The sequence below is a fragment of the Ipomoea nil genome, unplaced genomic scaffold (genome assembly GCF_001879475.1).
Source record: "Ipomoea nil cultivar Tokyo-kokei standard unplaced genomic scaffold, Asagao_1.1 scaffold2480, whole genome shotgun sequence".
Taxonomy (NCBI): Eukaryota; Viridiplantae; Streptophyta; class Magnoliopsida; order Solanales; family Convolvulaceae; genus Ipomoea; species Ipomoea nil.
The window spans coordinates 5,051,065-5,076,031 of record NW_017618908.1 but is presented as its reverse complement, the minus strand read 5'-3'; the positions used below and the strand labels follow the sequence as shown (position 1 = coordinate 5,076,031).

Genomic DNA, 24,967 nt, shown 5'->3' with positions numbered 1-24,967 from the left:
ACTACCTTGAAAAATATCATAGAATCCATGGATTGACTGTCAAGCTCCCAAATGGTGGGACAGTGAGGGTTACTCATATAGGAGAAATCAGGCTTGATGAAAATATAATACTGCAGAATGTGTTGTTCATTCCATCATTTGCCTTTAACATTATTTCTGCTAGTAAACTGACTAAAGAGTCCAATTGTAAGCTTGTTATGGGGGCTGATTCATGTGCCATTCAGGGAACTCATGGAGTAATGGATGGTTTTGCTAAGCAAAAGGATGGTCTGTATCTGCTAGAAGATCCTCCCATAAAAAGGAAAAATGAGACTGTAAGCAGAAGTGATGATATTCATTGCAATAGTGTAACAGTTGAGATATGGCATAGTAGACTAGGTCACTATCCTGTCAGCAAAATACCTTTTTTGAATGGAATAAAGTCTGTTGCTATCAATAAAAATGTTGATTTTGTTTGTGATGCTTGCCATTTTGGTAAACATAAGAGGTCTAATTTCCCTGTTAGTACTTCTAGAGCTGAGAAAAGCTTTGATTTGTTGCACATGGATGTGTGGGGTCCTTTTAATGTGGCATCTTTGAAAGGAGAGCATTATTTTCTCACCATAGTTGATGATTTTAGTAGATTCACCTGGCTGCATTTGATGAAAAATAAGTCAGAAGTTAAAGCTAAATTCCAAGGTTTTTATAACTATGTGTCTACTCAGTTTGCAACCAAAATCAAGATGGTGAAAACAGATAATGGGACTGAGTTTTTTATGGGAGCTTTTCTAGATGAAAAAGGAGTTGTTCATCAGAAATCATGTTCCTATACCCCACAACAGAATGGGATAGCAGAGAGGAAACATCAACATATCTTAAACATAGCTAGAACCTTGAAATTTCATGCAGGGTTGCCTATTGAATTCTGGGGACACTGTGTGCTACATGCTACTTTTCTCATTAATAGACTACCTTCTGAGGTCCTTAGTGGGAGGACTCCTTTTGAGATGTTGACTGGAAAATGTGTGGATTATGGGCAGATGAGATCATTTGGTTGCTTATGTTTTGGGGCAACCATTTCACAAGGAAGAAATAAGATGCAGACTAGGGCAAGGAAGTGTATATTTTTGGGCTATCCGGCAAATGTAAAGGGTTATATCTTGTTTGACATTATTGATAAAGTTGTTTTCATATCAAGGGATGTTAATTTCTTTGAAAGAACCTATCCTTTCAAAAAACATGCTTTAGGAACTGACTTGGAAAGTGGTGACAGTCATGTTCTTAACCCCTCATTACCCTTAATCCCCACAAATTCAGAAATCATTTTTGAATACAATGAGAACAGAAATCCAGAGGTTGATGTTGATCAGGTTATTGCCAGACAGACTGTACATTCCACTGAGCAGATTGATGAGCCAGTTCTTGAATCTGTTGAGTTGAGTAATGCAGGCCAGAATGAGTTGATTGTTGACCATCATTCTCCACAGAATCCAGAAAGCCATATGCATCTCAGAAGATCCACCAGACAAAGACAAGCATCCACTAAGTTGCAGGATTATTATTGTCATAACATGGTGGGAAACAGCTCAGGTATGAGGACCTCCCCCTATCCCATAAGTAAGTTCATTTCTTATGACACATTACCATCTGATTATAAAGCCTGCATTGCCTCTATTACCACCACACATGAACCACAGTCTTATAGTGAAGCTGTGCAGTTTGAACCTTGGAAGCAAGCTATGAATTCTGAAATAGAGGCATTGGTTAACAATAATACCTGGATTTTGGTAGATCTACCTCAAGGCAAAACACCAATTGGTTGTAGATGGGTTTATAAAGTAAAACACAAAGCTGATGGGTCAATTGAGAGGTACAAGGCAAGATTAGTTGCAAAAGGTTACACTCAACAGTTGGGAGTGGACTATTTTGAGACATTTTCTCCTGTAGCTAGGATGACAACCATCAAAACCTTCCTAGCCATAGCAGTAGCCAAAGATTGGGATGTTCAGCAGCTTGACATCAACAATGCTTTTTTACATGGGGATCTAGATGAGGAAGTCTATATGGTTCTCCCTCCAGGATTTAGAAGTGATAAGCCTAATCAAGTCTGCAAGTTATTGAGGTCTTTATATGGTTTAAGACAGGCTAGTAGACAATGGAATGCTAAACTCACAAAGGCATTGCAAAACTATGGTTTCCAACAATCCACTGCTGATCCATCACTGTTTACCAAGTCTACAACTGATTCTTACCTTGCTTTGCTTGTATATGTAGATGATATCCTTGTGGCAGGTACAAACTCTAACCAGATACAGGAATTGAAGCATTTGTTGAACACATCTTTTAAGATAAAGGATCTGGGAAAACTGAATTATTTCCTGGGGATTGAAGCTTTGAGAACTCCAGATGGCCTTACTCTGTGCCAAAGAAAGTATGCCTTAGAAATTCTTGAGGAAAGTGGTTTTTTGGATGCCAAACCTGCTAAGACTCCATGCATCACATGACAGAAGCTTACCAGTTTTGAAGGGAAGTTGCTTGACAATCCTGAGAGTTACAGGAAGTTGATTGGAAAGCTCTTGTATTTAACCAATACAAGACCTGATATCACCTTTGCTGTCCAACAGTTAAGCCAGTTTGTAGATGCACCAAGAGATCTTCATTTGGTTGCAGCTCACAGGGTATTGAGATACATTAAGGGATCACCAGGCAAGGGATTGTTCTATGCTTCCAAGTCCCAAATCAAACTCCAAGGTTTTTCTGATTCAGATTGGGCTACTTGTGCTGATACTAGGAAGTCCATCACTGGGTTCTGCATTTATCTTGGGAATTCTCTCATTTCCTGGAAAGCCAAGAAACAAGCTACTATATCAAGATCTTCTTCCGAAGCTGAATATAGAGCCCTTTCCTCCACAGTGTGTGAAATTCAATGGCTCATCTATTTACTAGCAGATTTGAGAGCACCTTCAACTAGTCCTGTTACTGTTTTTTGTGACAATCGATCTGCTATTGCTATAGGGGAGAACCATGTGTTTCATGAGCGTACGAAACACATCGAAATCGATTGTCATGTGGTAAAACAAAAGGTTAATGAAGGGGTGATTAAGTTGATGAATATCCCTTCAAATCAGCAGGTGGCAGATGGTTTTACTAAGGCCTTGCCCAAGCCTTTGTTTGATATTTTCCATGATAAGCTTGGCCTTCATGACATTCACGCTCCAGCTTACGGGGGGGGGGGGGGGGGGTGATGAAATAACTAAGGGCATACTTGTCTTTTTCCTAATCCTCAGTTAGTTATGATAGTTATCTTTGTAATAAAAGGCAGTGTTGACTGCTTAACTTTTTTTCAATTCAATTCAAGCTTCCTTTTTTCTTTCCCTGTTCTGTAAACATGAGCACTACTGTACTGAAATTCCAGATTCATCTTTTATGCTTCCAGTGTGTGTTCTAGTATTGTTCTTGCATATTTCATCACATGATAGGTCGGTCAAGGGTAATGGATAAATATGAAAATAGGAATCACGGGTTTTGAATAAAAATGATAAATGATGATATTGGGGGTGTTTGGTAAATAGTTGTTAATTAGCTGATTGGGTTAGTGGGTTTAATGATAGCATTAGCTGATTATAGAAAGATGTTTGGTAAATTGGTTGTTAGCTGATAGCTGATTACATACAAAATGACTTTCTAAAAAATATGATCTAAAAGCTACTTTGAGTAGCTTTTTAAATTTTAGCGTTTTGGAGCAATAGACTGTATAAAAAGCTAATTAATCAAACACTTATATTGTTGTTTAACCAAATCAAACCGCTAATAGTAGTCAAATAAGTCAAAATTGACTGATAAGCTAACTATATATGTTACCAAACAAGGCCATTATATCCTTGTGAATTATAGGAATACAATATTTTTTTAATTTTTTTTGAAAAGATTATTATAATACAACTAATCAATTAACCTACCAATAAATGCTTAATGCACCTTATTTTTGTTGGTCTTCTTGGTTTGTACCGATCAACTATGAACAATCTATATTCTATACTAATTTACTTTATTGTGATCATTTAGTGGTTAGTGTCACAAAGCATATTTCACTCATAAGTCATAATACATATTCAAGTAGTAGTTGCGGACTTTCCCGTAAATCAATAAGAATAATGGTAAGTAATTAATAACTCACTAATCATTATAATTAAAGACACTAACAAAGAATTATTAATATGGATCCAACCTCTAGGTTAGTTAGATTAGCCATGAAGATCTAAGGTGTTGATGAGTTTGCTGTCATAATGTACACCAAATAATGTTTTGCCAACGAAGCAGACGAAGCTAATAGGATGTTGTTAAATAGATTAACCCAATCATGTGACGCTAATTATTAGGTAACTAAAGTAGGTAATAAGATAATTATAGAGATTAAGTAAAAAAAAAAAAAAAAAAAGTTAAAGGTGTGTTGTTGGTTTTAATAAGAAAAAAGTTTCTAGGTTATGATGACTCGAAATGAAAGGGAAATCATTAGTTTTGGAAGAATGAATGAAGTTGATAGGAATGAATGGTAAAAAGTGAAAACATAGGATTACCATAGAGAACTAAAATAGAGAAATTTTTAACAAATGCCCTTTAGGAGAGTACGTATGGTAATTGTCATTAAGATCCACACTTCATTGAATTAGTTTCATTTTATAAAATGCAAATATCAATATAATATTAAAAGAAAGAGAGAAAATTGCCTTTTATTTTCTTTAGCAATAGTGAACCAATTTCTTCTTCTTTTTTTTTTTTAATTTTTTTTTTTCAAATTTTTACATAGTAAGCAATGAAGATTCTCTTCAAACACTTAATTCCTTTTCAGTACATGAAGTGGTATTATTCTGCTACGGATTACCGATAGTGGAAAAACAAGTGTACCTGTTACGCTTTTTGACAGATAAAGTTTGTCTGGACTCTAGATGCTTCCAATTGAGTGATGACTTATTATTTTTTCACAAGTTTTGAAATTATTTTGTATCATATATTTTACAATTTGACATGGCTATCTATATATCTTCGTTTAACTAAATTAAGCCCTTGTAATAGAGTTGATACTAATAAAAAAAGAAGAAGATATAGTTATACATACTTTAATAATTTATATATATACTCAGATTTAGTATCATAAAAGTTTTAATTTCCTAGTTCATGCATGCACAAACCTGATTAACAGTCTAACAGGCAATGGTTCCGTTATGCTTAGAGCCATAATAATGAGACTTTTCTCCGATGTTGGCGGCGGAGTTGTCACCGGAACCTCCGTAAGTCCGCTGACAGGAAGGGCACATGGTGAGCGGCGTAGCCGCCGACAGCTGCATGTAAAATGGCTGCGCCACCGCCACCGCTGCCGCCGCCGCCGGGGTCTTGGCTTTCAGCTCTTGCAGTTCTCTTTGCAGTCTTCTATTTTCATCGGTTAAGCTGTCGTAACACTTTCTTAGTAGCTCACAGTCCACCTCCGTCTGTTTCAGCTTATTCCTAGTTAATTACCAAAAAAAATAATTATTTTTTTTAAAGAATATAAAAAATAAAGTTATTAACAAATATTTATAAATAAAATCTGATAATTTTGTTTATTAAACTTTTTTTTTTATTATTATAATTTCAAAGAGGAAATAGTACCTGGCTCTTCGATTCTGGAACCACACTTCTACCTGTCTTGGTCGTAAATTTAGTTTTCTTGCCAAGTGTTCCTTTTGTTTCTGAGAAATTAAGGATAAAAAAAACCCAAGATTTAATATGGGAAATTCAAATATATGAATAAAAGTGAAGGGGAAATTAAAAAATATATAAATAAATAAAGTGAAATATGGAATTACAGAATTAAGAGTGCTGTGTTCTTTAAAGCTGTCTTCCAAAACAACTGATTGTTCCTTGGTCAACCTAAGTTTCTTCCTCGTACCAACAACCTCGTCATCGTCACCGGATAATCCCTTCGTCGGTTCCATTATCTCCAGCTCCACCTCTTCTTCCCCGCCGCCGCCGATTTCTCTCTCCCTCTTCATACTCGAGTTGGAAAACGACGACGCCATGCTGGTCCCATCTTCCTCCGCCGCCACTTCAAACTTCAACTCTTCCTCCGGCGGCGGGGGGCCGCCGAGCGTCAGAGAGGGGCGGAGGCAGGTGGTATCCGAAACCGGCGGAGAGGATTTCAGATGAAAGCGACATCCTGATCCTGGGGCGGCGACAACGTCGTGGTCGGAGGATCCGAGGAGGCTGAGAGTGAGGGCAGTGTTGCAGATGCTGTCGTCTTCAAATCCCATTTGGGGCTGCTGATTTGTGAGAGAGTTTGAAGGCAAAATATAATGGTTGGAAATTATGATAAAAGTGTAAATATTTATATAGCTTAACTTAGCTTGCTTTGGATATATAGTAAATAATGGAGAGCTACAATACTATACGTAGGTGCTTAATTAGTTAACTAATAACCGAAAGCAAGATATGATGAGAAGGGTAAGAGAATTTAGATTGAGACAGTATTTAAAAATTGTACCCTCCTCCTCTCTAGCTCTAGCTACTTAGTTGACCGTAAAAAAAAAATAAAAATACATACATACATACATATATATTAACATGGGCGGATCCAGTATGGGGCAGCTCTATCTTAATATATGAAAGGGTTCATGTAAGAATATGCTCCTACCTAAAAGGTAAAGACTGATATGATCCATCCATTTATGTAGATCAATAGTTGAGAATTGTTGAAAAATAAAAGGAAAAAGAGTGTGGTCATTTTTTTTAAATATTATAAACGTAAAAGTTGGCAATAATTATATAATTGATAGTGTTTTATTACTCATATATATATATATATATATATATATATATATATATATATATATTTATTTATTTATTTATTTATATATTATTTTTTCCACATTGCATTCACTATTATTAAAAGTGTGCCAATTTTAGTACACTTTAAGATTTTTCGTGGACTAAAATTGGAATACTTTTAATAATAGTGGACGCAATGTGGCAAAAATAATTATGGTGGACTAAAATTGGAATAACCCCTATAACAATAGGACCAAAAATGGAATTCACTCTTTTCATAAAATAAGAACATTTTAAGCATTTTAGAATTTAGAGTAAAAATAGAGAAACTAAAATTTAACGTGAGCGATAAGATTCGAACCTACGCGAGCAAAGCCCACATTATTTCTAGTCATGCCCAATAACCACTTTGGCACGCTCACTAGTTACTTAATCTTTTCCACTTTCCTTTTATGTATAACTTTATCTAAAAAACAATGAGTAAATAGGGATAAAAATACCTATGATTGTATGAGGTCCATATACTATAGTGTTTTGTTCAATTTAGTCACTATTGATGAACCATGCATAACGAACAATCTAGATTTTAAACACACACACAGAGAAAAATGGATTCCCGTGCGGTTGGCCTTCTCAAGTGCGGTTGTGCGGTTGCTAAGGTGCGTGGTTTGTGTGCTTAAGGTGCATCAATGATGAAACTTAAGGTGCGTCAATCTAAAGCTTTAAGGTGCGTCAATCTAAAGCTTTAAGGTGCGTGGTTTTCCTTCTTAAGGTGCGTGATTTGTATGCTTAAGGTGCGCCATTTTAAAACCTTAGGTGCCTGATTTGTGTTCTTTAGGTGCTTTGTTTGTGTGCTTAAGGTGCGTGTTTTGTGTACTTAAAGGTGTGTCAGCCTAAAGCTTTAGGTGCGCGTGAGTTGTGTTCTTAATGTGCTTTGTTTGTGTGCTTAAGGTGCGTAAGTTGTGTTCTTAATGTGCTTTGTTTGTATGTTTAAGGTGCGTAAGTTGTGTTCTTAATGTGCTTTGTTTGTGTGTTTAAGGTGCGTGGTTTGTGTACTTAAGGTGCGCCATTTTAATGCTTAAAGTTCGTCAACAACACAACCACACAGGAAAACATCTCTGCACTAGACCCCGTCCTATATATAGCTGTTTAATTTGAAGTAATCTGATATTCTTTAAAGAAGTGAAAGTCTAGTTTATTGCTCCAAGAAAAGTGACGAAGTTGTGGAATGTTGATTCCTGATTTCTGCCAACTCAGAATTAAAGATGATGATTAGTTGGTGTGAAAGATTAGGCCATAACTCTAGTATGAAAATCTTTTCAACCGTATACCATCTATGATCATCTAGTGGAGTTGGATTTCACCTTTGCGTGATCCCGCAGATGTGGGAGAAATTCTCCAAATTTCATAAACATATATATTTTGGTTCATTTAATTTTTCCTACACATTGTTTTTATTCTATAATTAATTTGATTAAAATCAAAGTAGGAACCAGTTAAGATTTTACCTGCATTCATGACTCACAAATTAACTATATATATATATATATATATATATATATATATATGGAGAGAGAGAGAGAGAGAGAGAGTTATCCCCATGTGAGAATTATAAATTACCTATTGTGTATTTTGTAATGCTTGATTGTCCAACAATCCTGGATAGGGCTGTGCATAACCCGTCCAACCTGCCCAACCCGACCGACCCGAACCCGTCATACTGGAATGGATCGGGAACCGAACCCGAATAGCCAAAACCGATCCGAGGCCGAAAACGACGCCGCATTAGTTGGGGCGGGGAGGGGGTTATATTTTCCACCCGAACCCGTCCGATAACCCGAACATTTCTAAGCCTACGTATAACCCTATGTAATACGACGTCGTGTAGCCTAAGTATAAATAGAAGAAGAAGCGGAGAAATCGCAAACCCTAGTCTCATTTGCGCAGCTCTTCATTCCCTTCTTCCAGAGAACTCTCTCAGTTCTCTCTTCTCTCTAGTCTCTACCCTAGTTCTCTCAAAGTCTCTTCTCTCAGACAGTCTCTTTGAGTCTCTGAGACGCTGAGAGCCTGAGAGTGTGAGTGTCTGTAGTGTGGAAGCTATTATTCTCCGGTGGAAGCTCTCAAGAGTCAAGCCCCATTCGTTTCCGGTAGCCCTCAAGCCCCAAGCGAGTCTCCGGTGGGAGCGATACTCCGGTGGATTGCAGTTCGCTGGCTAGGAATCGAAGCCCTTTGTTCTCGGGGGTTTATTTTAGAGAAACGAAGTAATCTCTATTCTCTAAACCCTAGTTTTTAAGATTGTTAGTTTGATTGTTTGATTAGGGTTATTCTGATTGTGATTTTTTGATTTGTATGGACTGTGAGGACTGTGATCTGTTGAGAAGTTCCAGATTACTTACTCACTTGTCTCTAATTTAAGATTGATACTTTGATTGTTTGATTAGGGTTATTCTGATTGTGATTCTGTGATTTGTATGGACTGTGAGGACTGTGATCTGTTGAGAAGTTCCAGATTACTTACTCACTTGTCTCTAATTTAAGATTGATACTTTGATTGTTTGATTAGGGTTATTCTGATTGTGATTCTGTGATTTGTATGGACTGTGAGGACTGTGATCTGTTGAGAAGTTCCAGATTACTTACTCACTTGTCTCTAATTTAAGATTGGTACTTTGATTGTTTGATTAGGGTTATTCTGATTGTGATTCTGTGATTTGTATGGACTGTGAGGACTGTGATCTGTTGAGAAGTTCCAGATTACTTACTCACTTGTCTCTAATTTAAGATTGATACTTTGATTGTTTGATTAGGGTTATTCTGATTGTGATTCTGTGATTTGTATGGACTGTGAGGACTGTGATCTGTTGAGAAGTTCCAGATTACTTACTTGTCTCTAATTTAAGATTGATACTTTGATTGTTTGATTAGGGTTATTCTGATTGTGATTCTGTGATTTGTATGGACTGTGAGGACTGTGATCTGTTGAGAAGTTCCAGATTACTTACTCACTTGTCTCTAATTTAAGATTGTTGGTGGAAGCTTAATCTGTATGTGTGTAACTCACTAACTGAGTTAAAGGCTTAAAGGGGTAATTGTCCCTAATCTGGTGGAAGCCCTAGCCCCTTTGTGTGAAATCCATATATATGATGAGCATTATGAAGTGGCATACATCCACTTAGCTTGAATGCCTGAATATGGATTTCTTTGTAAATTGTAAATTGTAAATTGTATTAAGTTTATGGATATGGGACCCTTAAATTGTTTATGTGCAATTCTGCATACATGATGACATGTGAAATTAACTGAAAGTAAATAAGTAATATGTAAATATGTAATACTTCTATGTATGAGTACTGTATGGTGGAAGCTTTAGTATGATTGGTTGTCTGCTTTATTTGGATACTGATGCCCATCTTTATAGATGGAAAGCATCAGTGCAACTGGACACCCTCCAACCTCAACTGATGAGGAGCATGGAGTAGAAGCTCAAGGTACTGAGAGAAATCCTCAGACAAATCCTATGCCTTCTCCTCCTGTTGTTCCTACAAAGAAGAGGAAAGAGGTGGAGTCTAGATCTATAGTATGGGATCATTTTGAAAAGATCCGTGCTCCACCTGCTGAAGGTGAAATTGAGGGACCAGTAGTTGAGGGCAAATGCCTTTATTGTGCCAAAATCTATAAATGTGAAAGTAAAAAGCATGGCACTTCCTCTTTGAGAAACCATATGAAGGCCTGCCTAAAAAATCCTCATTGTAAGGACACAAGGCAGTCTCTTCTCACCTTTAATGCCTCTGGAACAGAAGCTTCTGAGGGGGTTTTGGGGACTTGGGTTTTCAACCAAGAGGCTATTAGGAGGGCATTGTGTGAGATGATCATTGTTGATGAACTTCCCTTTAGGATTGTTGAGGGAAATGGCTTTAGGAAATTCATTTTAGTTGCTTGTCCTAGGTTTCAAATCCCTTCTAGGTGGACCATTTCTAGAGACATTTATCAGATTTACCTAGATGAGAGAATAACCCTAAAAAAGTTGTTTAAGGTGAGCACCCAAAGGGTCAGCTTGACCACTGATACATGGACCTCTGTCCAAAGGATCAATTACATGTGCATTACTGCACATTTCATTGATGATCAGTGGAAGCTAAACAAAAAGATCATTTCCTTTGTCCCAATTTCTTCTCATAAGGGAGAGTATATAGCCAAAGCCCTTGAGAGTTGTCTTCTTGATTGGGGGATTAGAAATGTGTTCACTGTTACTGTTGATAATGCCTCTTCAAATGACACAGCTTTGGGGTTTTTCAAGAACAAACTTCTGTCTTGGGGTGGGTCTTCTGTTAGGGTTCAATATATGCACATGAGGTGCATAGCCCATGTGTTGAACTTAGTGGTCCAGGATGGGTTGAGATATGCAGGTCCTTCTGTTAAGAAAGTTAGAGATGTTGTGAGATGGGTGAGGAGTTCTCCTGCCAGACTTAAGAAGTTTAGAGAGATTGCTGTGCTTAATGGGGTGGAAGCCAAATGTGCATTACAACTTGATGTTCCAACAAGATGGAACAGCACATACATGATGCTTAACACTGCCCTTCAATACCAGAGGGCCTTTGAAGCTTATGAGAATGATGCCTCATTGAATGCTGACTTACCTGATTCTATTCCAAACTTTATGGATTGGCTTTCTGTGCAAAGCTTAGTCCATTTCCTGAAAGGCTTCTATGAGATGACTGTGAGAATATCTGGTTCTCTATATGTCACTTCAAATACTTTCTTTTCTGAGATTTCTGACTTAGGTTGCATGCTGGATGACATGGTTAACTCTGTTTCAACCTCTGAAAAGGTAAACTGTAAACTGGTATCATTTATCTGAATGTGTTTGTATGCATCTCTTAATTTTTTCTGTGTTATGTCTGTTTTATAGGATATGGGGTCCCATATGAAACAAAAATTTGAAAAATATTGGGGAGATCCTGAAAAAATGAACTTCTTGATATTCTATGCCAATATTCTGGATCCTAGGGATAAGATTGAGTACATGCCTGCCCAATTTGCTCAGTTGTATGGTGATGAAAAAGGAAAATCATGCTTTGAAAAGGTTCAATCTTCTATGGTTGTCCTGTTTAATGATTATACAGCCACCTACAGTGTGCAGTCTGCATCCCCTACTGTGCAATCTACCCAATCTGAACCAGTCCATTCTCAAACTTCAGTTGGAAAACCTCAGGGTAGAATGAAAAGCCAGCTTAAAAAACAGAGAATGGAGGCTGGTAAAAGCAGTAAAGAAACTGAACTCCAGATTTATCTAAGTGAAAAAATAGTGGAAGATGAAGAAAATGTGGACTTTGATGTTCTAAGATGGTGGAAGGTTAACAGTGATAGATTTCCTATACTCTCTAGAATGGCAAGGGATGTGCTGGCTGTTCCCATTTCAACTGTTGCCTCTGAGAGTGCATTCAGTACTAGTGGTAGGGTATTAGATCCCTTTAGGAGTTCATTAACTCCTAAAATTGTTGAATCCCTAGTATGTGCACAAGATTGGTTGAGGGCACCCAATCATCCAATCTCTGTGGAGGAAAACTTGGATGATGTTGAAAGATTAGAGAAGGGTACTGTTTTTATTTTATATCTTTTGTAGGTTTCTACTTTATAAATTGTTAATTGTTACTTACCTTTTCTAAACTCTTTTTTTGTTTTTCCTTTTTGTGCAGAATTGTCCACTGGAGCTGCTGGTTCTTTACCAAGTACTGTTGGAACACTCCCAACAATTGCTGTAATACTTTTATATAACATTGCTTTCTGACTTTCTGTTTAGTTTGATTGATAAATGTGTGGACTCTTTGAGGCAAATCAGGTAAGATTCCAGAACTGCTAATTGCTAAGTGGCTTGGTAACTTTTTTATAAATGTTGCTGCCCTTACTCAGTTACATCTCTGGTATTCTGGAATTCTGGTATATCACTTCCCTTCCTCTCATATTCTCATTTCTGTTTAGTTATGGACTTATGGCTATGATGATGCTTCCACCATTTGTCTGAATTAAAAAGAGTTTGAGTGTTTGGTATGTTGTTCTGAGACAAAACTCATGAAGCAATTTGCCCCCAACTCTAAAATGATATGAAAAAAAGCAATCTGAGCCTTTCTTATTAAGTATTATTAGTTCCCTACTTCTCTTTGTCTTTATTGGCTTTAAAGTTTAAAGTCTTTACTGGTTTTGTAATTGAGCAGGAAGATGAGGAATGGATGAATGCTGATTGCTGAAGGCTGATTGGTGACTGCTGACTTGCTGACTTGCTGAGTTGCTGACTGCTGACTTGTTGAGTACTTTAGTAGTTAGTAGTTAGTAGTTAGTAGTTTAGTGTTGTTTGAGTATTGTAGACAAAACTCATTTTGTGGACTTCATTTTTGCTTTTTGAATTTTGAACACAAGTTGGAAACTGCAATATGTAATTATGTATCTAAAATCTAAATGCCTACATAGCTGATAGCTTTGGTAATTTAGATTATGGTTATTAAGTTTGAACATTGTTACAGTTTTTTTTTTTTGGTATGTTTTATATTAATCCGAGTTCAAACCGAAATCCGACCCCACCCGACCGTATCCGATCGGATTTCCCTCTTAATTCGAACGGATTGGGGTAGTTTTTCTCAATCCGAAATCCGAGCGGATGAACGGTTTTCTAAACCGATCCGCCCGAACCCGTCCGATGCACAGCCCTAATCCTGGATACCTTATTGTGTATTCGCGCATAATTGATTGTACACCCGAACAACTATTATCAAAGCATACTGTAAAATATTTTTAAAAAAGAGTGGAATTTTTGTAATTATAAATGTGCAACTTGTAGTGTCTAATTGTGCAACTACTTGTAGCTTATTGTGCAGTTAACACATTCACACAGGACTAATAATGGTTCTCATTTGATCCTACTATATATATATATATATATATATATATATATATATATATATGTGTGTGTGTGTGTGTGTGTGTGTGTGGGGGGGGGGGGGTGGGGTTGTGAGGGAGGGAGCGAGAGAGAGAGAGAGACATTGTGTGGTGGTATAAAACAATGTAAGAAAAGTAATTCTAAATTGCTTACAAAAATTACTCTCTGACTATTACGAGTAATATTATATTTCTCTTAAAATTACAATGGTATTACCATTGAATTTCTTTTTGTATTTAATTATCTCATAAAATTTATTTTATTCACTTATGATGTCATTAAGTTTGTTTATGAAGTGTAACTTTATTTTCTTATATTCACGTAACAAACATTACCATGTTTCTGTGAAAGAATGTTAGACTCGGCCCTCCAAACTTTCACCAACAAAATGAATATTATATTAAGTTTTCTTAAGGAAACTATGGTAGCTTGCTAGGGAATGATTCGAAATTAATATTTTAAGATTTCATGAAAAATTAAAACAGTCGACAATAAGAAATCATCTTTTTTTATCTTTGCTATTATTCTATTCTATTCTGTTTATTTTTTTTTTGAATGCCTATTCTGTTTATTTATTTATTTATTTTTACACCTAAGAAATCATGTTTGACCATGCTAGCTGTGACGGCAAGTACATGATTATTTAATTTCTTAGCCGAGGTCCACTAAGAAAAACATTTGAAATAATTGAATTCAGTATTGGATTCTCTTAAAAAGGAAAGTGATGCATGCATGCACCACCCCCCCCCCCCGCTCTTCATTTTTTTAATTAAAATTATTTTTTCAGACATGAATCTTGTTTCCAATTCCGCTGTTTCGCAGTTGCTTGTATATGAGAATTTTCTAAACGTAACTTAATCACAATTTACAATTTTTTATGTTTTACTATACAAAAAACTATTATGCTTGTGACCTTTTTTTTTTTTTTTGTGTGTTTTGTTTTGTTTTTGTTTTTGTTTTTGTTTTTTTTTTTGTTTTTTTTTTTTTTGTTTTATTTATTGGTGTATTCTATATTTTTAAGAATTACGGTTGCACAATTTTTATTTTTTTTTTGTACGTATATACAAGAATAATATTTATGACAATCAATATTAATGGGTGGCTTGGATGACGAAATCTAAGGTATCCATCCACAATGGAGTTGTTCACTCGTCTAGGGAAACCCTAGCGGAGGGACCTAGGATAAGGCTACCTACTGAGAAGAATCCGGAATGTGAGCCTTTTAGAATAGCTATCCAGAATGGAGTCATCAAGTCGTATGGTGCCGGCCTGGGGAGGGGGAGGGGAACTTAGGAAATGGCTACTTTAGAGTGAAGCCGTCAACATGGGAGAATGACTACTTGATGCTGAGAAGAGTTCGAAGTGTGAACCCTTAGAGTAGGCCGTTGTGGATATCACATTCTTAGAGGGAGGATGGACAATGATACGATGGTAGAGATTGTGGAGTGGTACTTAAGTTGGGTACAAACCTCCACTTTTATATATATATATATATATATATATATATATATATATATATATATATATATATATATATATTGTTTTTTTTGTTTGTTTTTTGTAGAGTTAAAATCTTAGTTTGAGTGTTGTATTATAAAGCTTATAATAATTGTAGATGCAAATATCATTTATGTTTGTTGACAGTGGGTTTCCATGCCAACTTATGAATTATTAACGAACTTTTGTCAAGGTCATATTTTTTGTCAAATATGTACAACGTTATTAATTATAATACATTTTAATTATTTAATGAAATATAGATCCGATCATTGGCGTATTTTTATTTTTATTTTTTGGTGTTTTTTTTTTTTTTTCAAATGAGGAAAATAAGAAAAGTTAGAAATTATCAACAAACAGAATCAAGGCTAAACTCTTTGGGGATGGTCCAAGATTTGTAAATTTGGTCAATGATAATAATCATGATAAGTTACCATCCAATTTATTTAGAAGCTTCTTTATGAATTGACAAATTGTACATGTAAGTTTTGGAAACACACAATTCGTCGGGCCAAAGTAAACAACTCTTGCTTTTTTTATAATTACGTTTGAATATTTTTTTCTAATTATATATGCTATAATTATGTGTTTCTTTTTTAATGCTACTGACTCTATTACATTGTAATATCTGTTCAAACATATTTTTTCAACCTAATGAAGTACACAGAGTCAACAACGTCTCCACTAGGTTCAATTTCATGACCTCACACATAGGAGAAATCACTACGTGCCATTTGAGCACAGGGTGCCTGGCATATAATCATGTGTTTCTAATTACATTATAACGTGATATATGATGGTTCGATTGTCTAGAGAAGTAAACAAAGATATATCTATAGTTATCTACATACACATCTTCAAAGTTCAATTAAAACTACAGCAATTATTGGCTATTGCTTGAAAAAAATAAAAATAAATCCCATGATGCTTTTAAGAATGAAAAGCTAGCATATATGCATCATCAAGACTTGCACAGGCACGCTTCTTCATCTGCCCATATTTGTATTAATTCTATTAGTGTGAACCCAAACCTAAAGAAATGTAAAGAAGATAAATCGTAAAATGTGTCTCAATTGATAAATAAGTTTATAAATAGTTCTTTTTAAAAAAAATTTGAAATACTTGTGAAATATATATTAGCGCAGCACACAATGATGTTGAAATTGACGTTGTAACACAAACGATCTGTAACGCAGTTCGGGCAAATAACCCTAATCTGCGAGGCACATCTCAATTTGAGAACTTGCCTAAATCCACTAAAAGCTCAATATTTAAAGTACACTGTTTGGAACCTGAGATTACACAATAGAATGATCTTTCTTACCAAACTATTGAAACCTAAACACATGTACTACTTTCTAGGGGAATTTAGTATCCTATTCTCAAAGACTCTCGTACCTCACCAGATTAATGTTGAATGCTTGAGTTTTACAAGAAAGGACAACCCCTATTTATAGTAGCTATTCCTAACAGATTCGTGAATAATAAAGCTATTCCTAATCAGACTAGAACTAAACACTTCAATAACAATTCCCTTTAGAACTAGTACTCTTCAATAACTACTCCTCTTAGGCTTGGTATTCCTTTATAGATCTGGTATTCCTTTTGCACATAACTTTGACAAAACACTTTGAGTCAACAATCTCCCCCTTTGTCAAATTTTTGGCAAAAACCTTGATCTCATAGTGGCTTGATTTCCTATTCTTCTCCCCCTTAGTTGATTCTTCTCTCCCTAAACTTGATTCCTGGAGTTCTTGGAAAAAAAAAAACTTGAAACTTGTATTTGAATGTGTGAGTGAAGAGAATTCTTCACTGTCTCTGTATATTTTACCAATGTGTGGTAAAGTAGATCCACACAGTCACAAAAGTAGAGGATTTGATCATAGATAAGTTCAAGTGGTTTTGGATCTGTAAATTAAATTTCGCCATTCACGCAGGGCAAAGCCCGCATCATGCATTTCATTTGGAAGAGGAAGCACCGGGCCATCAGAGATGAATATTCCGGTGGAATCTTCTCCGAGATCATATGGATTTCCATTGCTGTTTGAAACCGGAACGGTAGAGGATCCGAAAGCTGGGTGCGGATCCGACCCGAATCCATAGGGATCGGGACTGTGGACGGATTGAGGAAAGTGCTCAACTGTCACTTCATCGTACTCTCCCGGAAATCCCCCGGCTGATTGGTACGGTGGCGCGTATCCGCCGTCATCAAACGGCGGAGGAGCCGTTCTGACGTGCTCATCCATGGTAGATACATCGAAGATGCTGATTTCCCCGTCTTCTTTTCTTGATTTTCTGGTGATCCTTCGCACCAGGCTCTCTTCTGGGTTGTTGAGGTAGCAAGAAAATGAAGTCACCCGAAGACTCATGTCATTGGCTTCCATGGAGATTATTATAATAACCGGACAGTAACGGGTTTTGATTGGAAATCAGTTTCGTACTTGTATTCATTTATACAAACCCCTCTCGCATTTGGGTGCGCCTCAACTGTTCGACAGAATTTCGGAGTCATTGTAAGTGCAATCCAAACTTCATATTTTGTTCACTTATGTCATAGCTCAACTTTATACCCCAATCATGTATATCTGTTACAGTTTAAGGCTTCATCAATGTTTTTTGGGATCAAACTTGGAGGTGTGGCAGTATACTCCTTTTATTTTGTGGAAATCTTGTTTCTTTCCTCTAGTCTTTATTCTTTGATTGAGATCTCCCATGATATTTTCCAAAGGATGATTTTTCTGATTTTTTAAGACAGTAGGATGACTTTTATCCTTTTCTTCATTTGGCTCTGTTTCTGTTCTGCAATTCTGCATATCATTAGTCAGAGGTGTTGGAACAGTTGTTTCAACAACTCTTGGACTTTTGTCATCATCAGTGGTTATTGCTGGAGTTACATCATCAATGATCACACTATTTGATGAATAACCTGGGGATGCTCCTTGGTCATGAAAATTTATGTGTCCCATACGTTGGTGCCATAATTGTGTTTGACTGATGGTTGTCTGTAAACCGGATAGATCACTATCCCATGTGTAGCATTTGTTTGTAGACCTTTTTCCCATCATGACACAATCATGATTCTAATTAAACACATTGCAACTGTCTCTAGAGAACTCTACTTTGAGTTCATCTTCACAAAGCTGACTTATGCTGATTAGATTTGCTTTTAGGCTTTGTACTAAAAGGACTTTTGACAACTTAGGCAGCCCATGGATATTCAAGGTACCATTTGCAATAATTTGTCCTTTTCCACCGTCTCCAAAAGTGACATGCCCTTCATTTTTGTACTGGATGTTCTCAAGATTTTCTGAATTTCCAGTCATATGCCTTGAACATCCGCTGTCAAAGTACCATATATCTTGCTCTTTGTTTGTTTTGGAGGTATATGCAACATTTTGGTCTTTTCTTACCCAGATTTTCTTACTATTATTTCTGTTCTGTGTTGGCCACACTCTGTTGTTTTGTCTGTAGTAAAGATCATTCTGTCTCTTGTAGCAGTGAGTTTTGATGTGTCCTAGTTTGCGGCAATAGTAGCACCTTATTCTTCTTCGGTGTCGGAAGTGCTGTTGTGACACTTCCTGTGTCTCGGTTTGATGATTCTCACTAGTATCTGTGCTTGGAGTCCTGGGTCTTTCGGTAAGCTCCTTGATTTCTTGTAGAAGTTTAGCTTCTTTGTTTTTGAAGTCTAATAGTTCGTTTTGAGCTTCTTTGTATTGTTTCTCTATTCGTTCTTTTTCATTCTTCAAATAGTGATTATCTTCCATGAGTTCCAAATTTTTCTTGATGATTTGCTCCCACTTGGCATTTAGTTGAGTGTATGCCTCTAGTAACTCTTGCATGTCATCGCTATTGTTGCTTTCATGGCTAGCGGTGAAGGCTACGAAATTTGTGTTGCTATCATCTTCTTCACTATCTGAGTCGTCGCTTAGGGTTGATATATATGTTTTATTTTTCCTTTTCAAGTATGTGGCACATTCTGATTGGATGTGTCCAAAACCTTTGCATTCATAGCACTGTATTCCTTCTGTATTTGAACTGTCTCTTCTTTTTGAAATAGATTGATTTTGTCCAGTTGGGAAGTCCCCTTGATTGATTGAAGCACTTTTGTTTCTAAATTTGTTGAATTGTTTGAGAACTCTGTTGAAATTCTTTGTTAGGAGAGCAATTGATTGTTCCATGGTTTCAGTATCAATTTCTGGACTTCCTTTCTGCTTTGATTGGAACGCAATTCCTTTGTCATCGTCTTTCCCTTTTTGCAGTATCTCAAGCTCATATGTTTGAAGATTTCCCATTAGATCACTCAGTTTGTAGGTGTTTAGATCTTTATGTTCTTGAATAACGGTGACTTTCATTTGGAATCTTCCGGGTAGTGACCGTAGTACCTTTTTGACGATCCTATGTTCGGGTATAGGTTCGCCTAAGTTGAATGCATCTCCGGATATACTTAAAACTCTGGCACTGAATTGGGTGATGCTTTCTTCCTCTTCCATTTTCAGGTTTTCAAATTCAGTTTGTATCATCTGAAGCTTAGATTGTCTTACAGTTGTGTTTCCCTCATGATGATCGCACAATATACTCCACGCAATTTTGGCTATGCGAGTAGAGGCAATCAGTTTGAAGGTATCTTCGCTCACAGCTCCATAGATTGCATTCATTGCCTTCGAGTTGAAGTTATATTCTGTTTTTTCTTCTTCACTCCAGTCAATTTTAGGTTTTATGTTTCCTTTATCATCAACTGGAGTTTTCCATTCGTTTTCTATAGCATTCCAGACACCTTCTCCTTGTGCCAAGATGTATATTTGCATTCTGGCTTTCCAGTAGGAAAAAATTCGTGCCAATGAGGGCAGGTGGCCTAGTGTTTGACAGTCCTTCTCTGGGAAACTCCATTAGGATCCTGCTAATAACTTAAGCAGTTTGGCTCTGATACCAATTGAAATATATATTAGCGCAGCACACAATGATGTTGAAACTGACGTTGTAACACAAACGATCTGTAACGCAGTTCGGGCAAACAACCCTAATCTGCGAGGCACTTCTCAATTTGAGAACTTGCCTAAATCCACTAAAAGCTCAATATTTAAAGTACACTGTTTGGAACCTGAGATTACACAATAGAATGATCTTTCCTACCAAACTATTGAAACCTAAACACATGTACTACTTTCTAGGGGAATTTAGTATCCTATTCTCAAAGACTCTCGTACCTCACCAGATTAATGTTGAATGCTTGAGTTTTACAAGAAAGGACAACCCCTATTTATAGTAGCTATTCCTAACAGATTCGTGAATAATAAAGCTATTCCTAATCAGACTAGAACTAAACACTTCAATAACAATTCCCTTTAGAACTAGTACTCTTCAATAACTACTCCTCTTAGGCTTGGTATTCCTTTATAGATCTGGTATTCCTTTTGCACATAACTTTGACAAAACACTTTGAGTCAACAACTTGTATACTAATACTTACAACCAGGCCAAATTCATAGGATTCAAAACCTGTACCTTGCTTCTAATAGTAAAACAGAACTTATAGAATTGTTTTGAGTTGGTTGGCCAATTAAGCTGTACATGATTGTGTTACTATTATTGGAAGTTTTGATTGAAGATGTGCATTATTGGAAGCATCATTTTAATTACGTGATTTTTTGGTTAGGTTTGAATTGTACGGTGGATTCAAAGTATTACTTTTTGATCTTTTATCATCTAGTCTTTTATGTTCAATTATTTTCGAGACATGTAAAATTAGGCAATTTAGATCAAATAATTACCTAGTTTTATAAGGTCTCATCAAATTAATTGACTTTGATCTTGAGGCCGCTGCTATGTAATCAAGAGATTAAGAGCATCAACATTATTTGCAAGTTGTTATTGTAATTGATATTTATTAGGTGGAGATTTAGAGGATCAAGTCCAACACTTTATTATCATTAAAATTGACGGTGAATGTTATGTAAGTATAAGAAAATAAAATTATGTCGCTACTTGTCAAGAAGCAAATTTGTAACTTTATTTTCTTATACTTGCCCAACATTCAATGCCACATTTTAATGATAGGATGTTGGATTCGACCTTCCAATCCTTGACCCAATAATTACTTGACCTACTTTGATACCAATTGATGGATTTAATTAACCCGGGGTGGACCCGAATCAATAAATTCGGATAAAAACGTAATACGAATAATAAATAAATAATATATAACGATGTCGTAAGGGCCGTGAGACCGTATATTATATTAAATTCCGTAGAATTGGCTATTACAAGGATTTAGTAAGACAAAGTATCTAGAATATAAATCAAGTGTGTAAAATGAACGTGCCTTGTTAGGACAAGGAGGGGGACTTTTATACAAGCTAAACCCCCAACCGCCTCTCCCTAAATCGGGGGCGGTTAGATCACCACTTTGACCGGGCACGGGTGGACCGGGTCAGGTCACGTCCCTTGGGCTCGGGTAGTACCGAGCTCCCTTACCCGAGCTCATTATGGCCCGAGCTCGGGTAAGGTCGAGCTACCCGACCCGAGCCCACCACCACGTGGCTCGGGTCGGGGCACCTCCGAGGTGCCTTGGGCCGAGGTATTTTGGGCTCCACCTTAGTGCTCCGGGTCCGCGCTGCTATCCCAGGTCGGGTCGTATGTATAATATATCCGTCATGAGTCCCACACTCTCTTTGTTGTGAGAAGTCGGCGACGAAAGAGAGTAGATATCCCGACCCGACCTCCATGCGCGAATATAGCCGAGCTCACCATGGCCGAGGTGCCTTGTGCCGAGGCGTCTTGAGCCGAGGTGTCTTATGCCGAGGCGTCTTGGACCGAGGTGCCTTGTGCCGAGGTGTCTTGGGCTGAGGTGTCCTGAGCCGAGGTGCCTTGGGTCGAGGTGAGACGTCTTGGGCTGAGGTGAGACATCTTGGGCCGCTCCACCTCCTTGCTCCGTTCCCCCCGGGTCAGTTTGCTCCGCGCCTACTATATCCATCACCAATTATCAGATCAAGCGCTTACCACTAGACCAAAAGTTATGACTAGTAATGCATGGAGTCACAATTTTATTTCCTTATACTTGCATAGTAATCAACGTCATGTTTCAGTACCAAGATGCTAGACTCGGCCCTCCAAGCCTCCACCTAATGTAACATTACTAGCTATAGTTTTTGACATAATGATAAATACTTCACCCTATCAATTGATATCAACATAGGTCACAAGTTTAAATCTCATTATCCCATTAAAAGCAAGTGGGTTATTGAGGTTGTGAAGTGGACAATATTATTTATTATATGGACAATATTATTTATTATATTTATTGTTGAGTAGAGATTTTGGAGGTTGTGAAGTGGACAAAACTCTTGAAGTTGTTACATTTTTGGTTGAGTAGAGATTTGGAGAGTCTCACATTCAACATTATATCATCAAAATGTAACCAGGGCCGGTTTTAGATTTTGGTGGCCCCGTTCTGATAAATAAATGGGGCCCTACCAAAATCATAATCTTTAAAATCAATACCGTATTTTTGTTAATAATAAGGTGATAAAATGTTGTCGTGCGCAAAGAAAAAAAAAAAACAAAAAACATATTATGGAATAAATAATAATAATAATAATAATAATAATAATAATAATAATAATAATAATAATAATAATAATAATATGCGCAAACTCGCAATGTAAAAGGATTAAAAAAATAGAAGAAAAAAACAAAAAACATATTATGGAATAATAATAATAATAATAATAATAATAATAATAATAATAATAATAATAATAATAATAATAATAATAATAATAATAATAATAGTGTGCGCGACTCTGAATGCAAAATGATTTAAAAAAAAAAAAAAGAAAATGTTCAAAGTTAAAGCATCATTCAAGTTTCGAACCTCTGACTTTCAAGTTAAAATACAATAAACACATGTTCTTACCCTTCCTCCATGAAGTCTTTTAAGTTTAATTGAAAATTTTTAATTTTTTATTTTTAAACTAGCTAGGTAAAAATTAAATATTGAATCCTCTAAAATTTAGGGGCCCCTAAAATTTGGGGGCCCTGTGCGGTAGCCCAGATTGCTCACCCTAAAATCCAGCCCTGAATGTAACCCTTATTATATTGTTATAAATAAATAAATAAATATAAATAAATAAATAAATAAATATATATATATATATATATATATATATATATATATATATATATATATATATATAAATTACACATTTGTTACTAATTATAATGTAACGAATGACTTTGAATTATATAAAAAGGTGCATGTATATATAAACCAACTTGTCCAATAATAACACCGTTAAAATTCCCAAGTGGCTAGATGATAACATTATTGTACAGGGACAGCACAAATGAGCAATCAATTCAATTTCCAGTAGGGGAGGCCAGAGCTAGTCTTCCATAATCTAGGGTTTAACCGCCGACAATAAATTGCCGTCCAATTAGACCCCACACGTTAATTACGTATTAACTTTGCACAAATCATTTTTTTTTTTTTTTTTTGATGTAAACCAAAATGTGGTCCAAGTCTTTCTTTGTCCGTTTAACGGTTCAGGTCCACCCGATTCGCTCCGAGAGGCACAGAAGTCCAAAGAGAATCGTTACTTGTGAGAATTGTTCGTTTAACGGTCCAGGTCCACCCGGTTCGCTCCGAGAGGCACAGAAGCTGGCCCAAAGGGAATCGTTACTTGTGAGAATCGAACCCGGGTTAGCCTAAAATTATTCCCCACAAAGAAAGCTCATTTGCCACTTAAGCTACCCTGTTGGGTTCTTTGCACAAATCATTAATTAGTAAAAAATATCTTTAAAAGTCACTTTAATTTTTTCAATTAGCAAATAGCTATGTGTTTCAATAAATGTATACACCAAACCAAAAAATGTAAATAAAATAAACATTTTGCTTTCATTCTTTATAAATAAGAATTATTTCTAACTTTACTCTCCTTACTATTATTCTATTAGGTGTTGGGCAGAGGATTGGGAACTAAGTCGACATTTTTGCTATCGGAATATGGTACTAGTTCTTATGCAAGTACAAAGAAATAAAGTTGTGAATTTACTATTGGTTATAATTTTTAATGTATTGGTAAATATTTGATCTAATAATTGATATCAGCAAGTTACAAGCTGCTAGGCCAAATCTGAAATAAAAATATGTATTTACTACTAGCTATAGTTTTTGGTGTAAGTCACTTCCACAATTTCATATTTTTATCACATTAGGTATACGACATTTTTTTTTTCTTTGCCACATTTAGTATATTTAACCAAATCTTCGATAGAAGATTACCAGAATTTATCAAAATTTTTAGCTTATATCTATATCGACTTAAACATTTTAGTGCTTTTGGGGTAAAATGTATACACAATTTTGAACTATAAACATGACAAGTTCTGATCGTTTTCTATCAAAGGTTTGGTTGAATGGAGCAAATGTGTCAAAAAAAAAAAAGTTACACAAAATGGACGAAAATAATACTTGAAACTAAATTTGACAATAATGGTCATGAGACTAAAAATAAAAATAATTCTTTACAATAATAATATCGTCCATCCATCAGGTTTGGTTTCCTGTCTCCTGATACAGAGGTACGAGACTATAGAACAGATCATGTTCAAGTAAGGTCGTTAACAATATCGTCTATAATAGCTTGTGTTTTACCATTCAGCATTATAAAATTTCAATAAATATCTACAAGTTTGTGTTCAAAATGTAAACACGTAACATATCACGGTAAAGATGGACGATGGAAAGTGGAGCTGAGGTGA

At 36.1% G+C, this 24,967-nt stretch overlaps 2 protein-coding genes and 1 non-coding gene across 3 annotated transcripts; 1 reads left to right on the top strand and 2 right to left on the bottom strand.

Moving 5' to 3' along the window:
• Window positions 1-5,121: 5,121 nt before the first annotated feature.
• Window positions 5,122-6,433, bottom strand: LOC109153337 (homeobox-leucine zipper protein HAT22-like). The gene is made up of 3 exons (XM_019301240.1): window positions 5,823-6,433; window positions 5,626-5,705; window positions 5,122-5,481 (listed from the first exon to the last, which is right to left on the bottom strand). The coding sequence occupies exons 1-3, from the start codon at window positions 6,264-6,266 to the stop codon at window positions 5,181-5,183; spliced, it is 825 nt and encodes a 274-aa protein (XP_019156785.1). The 5' UTR covers window positions 6,267-6,433; the 3' UTR covers window positions 5,122-5,180.
• A 687-nt stretch (window positions 6,434-7,120) lies between these two features.
• TRNAS-AGA lies at window positions 7,121-7,202 on the bottom strand. Its single transcript has one exon. It is a non-coding gene; the product is annotated as a tRNA-Ser (tRNA).
• A 3,926-nt stretch (window positions 7,203-11,128) lies between these two features.
• Window positions 11,129-13,025, top strand: LOC109152771 (zinc finger BED domain-containing protein RICESLEEPER 2-like). Its single transcript, XM_019300417.1, has 4 exons — window positions 11,129-11,608; window positions 11,690-12,374; window positions 12,477-12,538; window positions 12,993-13,025. Exons 1-4 carry the CDS (start codon window positions 11,129-11,131, stop codon window positions 13,023-13,025), a joined length of 1,260 nt encoding a protein of 419 aa, XP_019155962.1.
• Window positions 13,026-24,967: the final 11,942 nt, after the last annotated feature.

Coding starts and splice junctions, on each gene's coding strand:
- LOC109153337 (XM_019301240.1), bottom strand. CDS start 6,266: ATGGGATTTGAAGACGACAGCATCTGCAACACTGCCCTCACTCTCAGC. Junction 5,706..5,822: donor AACACAGCACTCTTAATTCT/GTAATTCCATAT, acceptor TTAATTTCTCAG/AAACAAAAGGAACACTTGGC. Junction 5,482..5,625: donor TTCCAGAATCGAAGAGCCAG/GTACTATTTCCT, acceptor GTAATTAACTAG/GAATAAGCTGAAACAGACGG.
- LOC109152771 (XM_019300417.1), top strand. CDS start 11,129: ATGAGGTGCATAGCCCATGTGTTGAACTTAGTGGTCCAGGATGGGTTG. Junction 11,609..11,689: donor CTGTTTCAACCTCTGAAAAG/GTAAACTGTAAA, acceptor TCTGTTTTATAG/GATATGGGGTCCCATATGAA. Junction 12,375..12,476: donor TGTTGAAAGATTAGAGAAGG/GTACTGTTTTTA, acceptor CTTTTTGTGCAG/AATTGTCCACTGGAGCTGCT.